Source organism: Lactuca serriola, chromosome 8 (assembly GCF_051521515.1).
Source record: "Lactuca serriola cultivar US96UC23 chromosome 8, Lser_US96UC23_V15, whole genome shotgun sequence".
NCBI classification, from domain to species: Eukaryota; Viridiplantae; Streptophyta; class Magnoliopsida; order Asterales; family Asteraceae; genus Lactuca; species Lactuca serriola.
Genome location: NC_136415.1, coordinates 45,343,244 through 45,348,458, shown reverse-complemented (window position 1 = coordinate 45,348,458; position 5,215 = coordinate 45,343,244). Strand labels below are relative to the sequence as shown.

The following is a 5,215-nucleotide window of genomic DNA, read 5'->3' as shown; positions in this document are numbered from 1 at the left end:
AACTTTCCTAAAATATACTATTGCTCATGTCTTAAATATGGTAGACACTCATCTCATAATGGGTGTGAGAAAAAGAAATCAGAAAAAAAAAACCGATTTATGGCGCTCGAAAACTTGAAAATTAGAAAAGGTTCGTCGAAAATCTGTCTGTAATTAGCGACGGTTGATGATATTCTGTCGCTAATCCGTCACCAATTACCGACGGATTTTCGACGGAATAGTAATAACTTTTGAGTTTTCGAGCACCATACGTCAATTTTTCGGCTTTGTTTTTCTCACAACCATGTAATACATCAATTGCTATATATTAACCAAATTATAGCAAATATATACGTACGTGTACTCACATACAGTATCTGAATAGACGTTTCATCCGTAACTTATTTTATTAACTCGGAAGGTCCCTTCTTCTTACTTTACCTATCCCACCATTCTGTCATGAATTTCCGACCGAAAAATTCCATAACGAATTTCCGTAGGAATTCACCTGGTTTCCTAGTAGTAGATGTTATTTTGTCGATATAGAATAGAGAGCATCATCATGTTATAAGTTGGTGCAGTTGTTAGAATGTTCTGTGAACTAATATTGTCCTTGCTGCACGTACCCTCTTTAATTGGTTGCTTATGTATATAATCAATTGATTTTGTGGTCCTTCATGTTGGACCTAGACCATCCGGTCTTATGTCAAAATGTTTATGAATGGTATAGAAATTGAGAATACACAAACCACTCATGCATATGATAGTTCAATTTCCCTTTGGGTGCTCTTTCAAAAGAAAATAATAATAAAACATACATATATAGATTAATCAAAAAAAAAAAATAGAGTACAATCTTGAAGATACAAAGTATCTACTGTTACCTGCCACTAGCAATAGGTAATATTGTAAGCTTGCTGATGCTATCAAATGTACTCGAACTTCCAGTTGCCCCCTCTGTGCATTCGTAGTCATCAGTTGGTCCTTTAAGCAAATACTCCACTTCCTCTTCATTCAAAGTACTTTGCACCCACGGATGCTTTTGTATCACTGATGCCAATATTCCTTCCAGCTCCATAGCTACTTCCTTCATGGAAGGCCTTTCATCTCCTTGAACATGTAAGCATCTTGCTGCAAGTGTTGCGACTTTGATGATCTCGTTAGGATCATCATCTTTCTGCAGCTGTTCATCAAGAATCTGAAAGAGTCGTCCCTGTTTCAAAGAAGATAGAAAATGCATGGCTAGGTTCCTCTCTTCCTCTGGCCTATCAAAGCTAAGAGCTTTTTTTCCAGTCATCAGTTCCACCAACACCACCCCAAAACTGTAAACATCACTCTTATCTGTCAGCTGATTCGTCTGCATATATTCAGGATCTAAGTAGCCTAGTGTTCCTTGCACCATTGTCTCCAGCTCTATCTGATCCATAGGAACTAGCCTCGATGCTCCAAAATCAGCTACTTTTGCTACAAAACTATCATCCAAGAGTATATTCATTGGCTTGACATCTCGATGGATGACTGGGACTGATGCAGCAGAGTGCAAGTAGGAAAGGGCTTCAGCTGTTTCTGTTGCTATTCTAAGTCTGATGTCCCATGTAATAGCAGACGACTTGCCTTTGTTGTGGATATGATCAGAGAGTGTGCCATTTGAAATGAATTCATAAACCAATAATGGGACCTCTGATTCCAGGCAACATCCAATCAGCTTCACCACATTTCTGTGATTAATTTGAGAAAGGATGATCACTTCGTTGATAAATTGCTCTATCTGGGTATCGTTTTGATCGGCTAGTTTGGACTTCTTTATGGCAACTGTTCTGCTATCTGATAGTACTCCTTTATAAACTGTGCCATAGCCACCCTTACCAATAATCCTGTTATCATGATAGTTGTTGGTTGCCCTCTTAAGCTCCTCTATAGTGAACACTTTTGCTTGATCATTAGCTCCACCATCGCCAGAAATTCTTTGCTGCAACAGGATTCCACCATTTTGCTTGAAGAATTTTTCTCTAAGGATCATAAGTTTACGTTTCTTGAGTCCGAAATACAACCAATTAACAAACACAATCAGAACGATGGCAGCAAATGAGGAACCTGCAACAAGAAACTTTAATTATACACCACAATGATTTATAAGTTGTTGTAGTAGGAGCTGAACATGAAAGGATAATATTGTCACTTTACTTACCTACTGAAATCTTTATAAGCATTGATTGATCTGCAGTGCAGCCTGTTCCATCTTTCCAGCCATCTCCAGAATAACCTTTTCGACATTCACATGTATACTTTCCTGGGTTATCAATGCATATATGTACGCAATCATGATCTTCTTTTTGACACTCATCAACATCTGTAGAGTACATATGATCAAGCATTTCATTAGGGTCAAACAGTACTGATGCTGCGATAGGATTGGAATATAGCGGAAAGAAACAAGAAAAATATGGAATATCACTTACTGTTGCAGCGAACATAAGGATTGCCTTCATAGCCTTCACGACAAATACAACGATAACCACGACCTTTATAAGTTTTATCACATATGCTGTTTTCCCTGCATAAGAATTTATCCACGTCCTTTATTGCTATGTCACAAGTCGAGTTTCCAATTCCCCAGTCAAGTAACATAGGCATCTTTGGGCTTTGAAAATCAAGCAGATTAGTGGTAGAAAAATTGAACTTCCCTTCTTGTACAAAAAAGCCATAGCTACAAGGGTTGAAGTCAGTTATATTTGTATGGTTATTATAGCTGCTTAGACTCATGCGAAAAGAGTTCATTCCTTCTGGCACTGCTACTTCACAACACCCAACACCCGAGCAAGATCCATTTGTAACAAGCTTGTTGCTACCACATCTAGAAATGCAACCTGTGCCAACAGAAACATCCCCTCTTGTTCCATTAAAATATGCATGCGTGTCACAACCAATGGCAATAAACTTGTTCTTGGTTGAGATCTGGATATCCCTGTCTGTTACAGCCAATTTCAAATATGCACGCCTCGTATCAGTTGGACCAGAGATGTTGTAGCAGTCACTGGCTACAAACATCATAATCTCCATCTCACTTGTATCAGCTGACATGTTTGAAATAACAATATTGCTTGTGCTGTTTCCCAAGAAAGGTATTGGCTCCCCAGATGATCGGTTACAAGTTACAAGGAAATCAGGAGTGTGGTAGCATCTCTCACTTGAACCAAAAGGGAACACAATACTCACATTGCCACATGACCTTTCACAGTTTAACTCTTTTTGAGCACTTGCTGCTCCCAAAGCTGCCATGGCTGCTACTAGTAGTAGTATCTTTAAATGCATTGTTGCTTTCTGTGTGTTTGTGATTTGGATAATTAATGATTGGGGAAAATGATCAAACTTCTTATATGGGCATCGACATGAAGACTTGGTCCCATCTTGAGAATCTAAACTGTAGTTTAACAACTAGTTGATTGTTGAAAAGGTCTCTGTACGTTTGCCCTGTTTTACTATGTTTTTTGAAGCATACGACGAGCCTTCTCAAAAAGTAAACTGCAATATATAATATGTTTTGATTAATTCTTTAAACCAACAAGCCTCCAATGTGACGGAATCCTTCCAAAATTTTGAGTAATTCACATTCCTAGCTATGACACCCCATTTACAATACGTTTATAGTGGAGATGAGTAATGACAAAATCAATTTCGTGTGGAGATGACTGAAGTCGTATTGTTATCATTGACTCGACAATAAAACACCGCACCTTTTTTTTTTCATATAAAATTTGAAGTGTTTGTTATTAATATTACAATTATTATATGTAAAATTTATAACTAAACTGATTATTCACCAGGACTTTAAAAAAAAGTCTAATATTCAATATGATATTTTTTAAATAACAGTTTTACATTTGTCCCTTTTATTTATCTAATTTTCATAGCGTATTATTAGAAATTGATTGATTAATAAATTAACTACGTATTATAGTTGTTGCGTCTTTATTAAAATAACATAGTAATTAAAAGAATATGTTTTTTTGTGTATAAATATTAGATATATGTTTTGTGATGTGATGTTCTTAGTATGTGGTTGGGATGATTAAAAAAATTTGACGTAAATTTTTTTTAATATTAATTTTTTTACTGTTGTTTTTTGGAGTTGATTTAATAAGAAATAGATTTTTTTTAATGAAAAATATTTTAAGTATCTCATCCGTAATTTGAACCCAAGTTAATCGTTAGATTAGAAATCTCTTTGTTAGCAAATTGGGCTAGCCGCTATAGTTAATAATCTTTGGTCACCTTAACTAGTTAACTTATTATAAATGTTTAGGAGATGATGCATAAACCCAAAGACTCTTTAACAATACAATCTTAAAACTTGCTCATATTTGTCTCTTCTATCTAAGAACCTTTCCTCTGAATCCAGACCAATATCAATGTTAATAATTAGCGTTTATGAATATCTTTATTAGAAAATGCCAATTGATACAGAATAGTCAACAAGTTATATTGAATGGTCCTTATAGTCTTTAAATTAGAAAAAGTCAATTGATGTTGAATAGTCAACAACTTATAGTCAATGATCCTTGAGATAGTAACTTTTGAACCGCACACTTAATTACTTGACCTGAAATTGGGTCTCCCACTTCCACTTTCAGGAACTTCGTAATGTATAAAAAGCCCAACTATCTTCCATGAGCTGACTATTACTATATCAAAATTTTATTGTAATAAGTGTTGATGGAGTTTATAATTTATATATTTGAGATATATACATATAAAATAATAAAAGTGATGATATAATTATAAAAAATAAATAATAAATAGTTATATAATAAAAACTAAAATTACAAAAAGATAAAAGTGAGGTTTAAATGGTTATTTAAGAGAGATTTAACAGAAAAGGTTTGAATCGGTGACAACATTGATATATAAATGCAATTTTTGCCAATCACGGTGATAATCAATGTCATATTTTTGAAATTTTTTGACTTAAAGTTCATAACAGTACAAATCATAAGGGCCAAATTGTAATTTATTCACTCTTTCTAATATAAATTTAGAATTAAAAACTATAAGAATCAAAAATGTAATTTTCTAAACTAAAACCATATATACCAAATTTATAACTGATCTATTTCATTTTAGAATTAAGAACTACATAGATCAAAATATAATCTTTTAAATTAAAAACTTTAAAAACCCAGGGCTAAAATGTAATTAATCTATTTCTTTAAATTAAAAGCTATAGAATTAAAATGTA

General features: G+C 34.0%; 1 protein-coding gene across 1 annotated transcript; it reads right to left on the bottom strand.

Annotated features, from left to right (window-relative positions):
• Positions 1-731: 731 nt before the first annotated feature.
• Positions 732-3,471, bottom strand: LOC145070825 (wall-associated receptor kinase 2-like). Its single transcript, XM_079017780.1, has 3 exons — positions 2,439-3,471; positions 2,168-2,329; positions 732-2,073 (listed from the first exon to the last, which is right to left on the bottom strand). The coding sequence occupies exons 1-3, from the start codon at positions 3,289-3,291 to the stop codon at positions 860-862; spliced, it is 2,229 nt and encodes a 742-aa protein (XP_078873906.1). The 5' UTR covers positions 3,292-3,471; the 3' UTR covers positions 732-859.
• Positions 3,472-5,215: the final 1,744 nt, after the last annotated feature.

Bases quoted from the DNA above. Each gene is read 5' to 3' on its own strand.
- LOC145070825 (XM_079017780.1), bottom strand. From the start codon at position 3,291: ATGCATTTAAAGATACTACTACTAGTAGCAGCCATGGCAGCTTTGGGA. The intron at 2,330-2,438 runs GTAAGTGATATT...TGTACTCTACAG, and splicing joins TCCTTATGTTCGCTGCAACA to ATGTTGATGAGTGTCAAAAA. The intron at 2,074-2,167 runs GTAAGTAAAGTG...TTCTTGTTGCAG, and splicing joins GCTTATAAAGATTTCAGTAG to GTTCCTCATTTGCTGCCATC.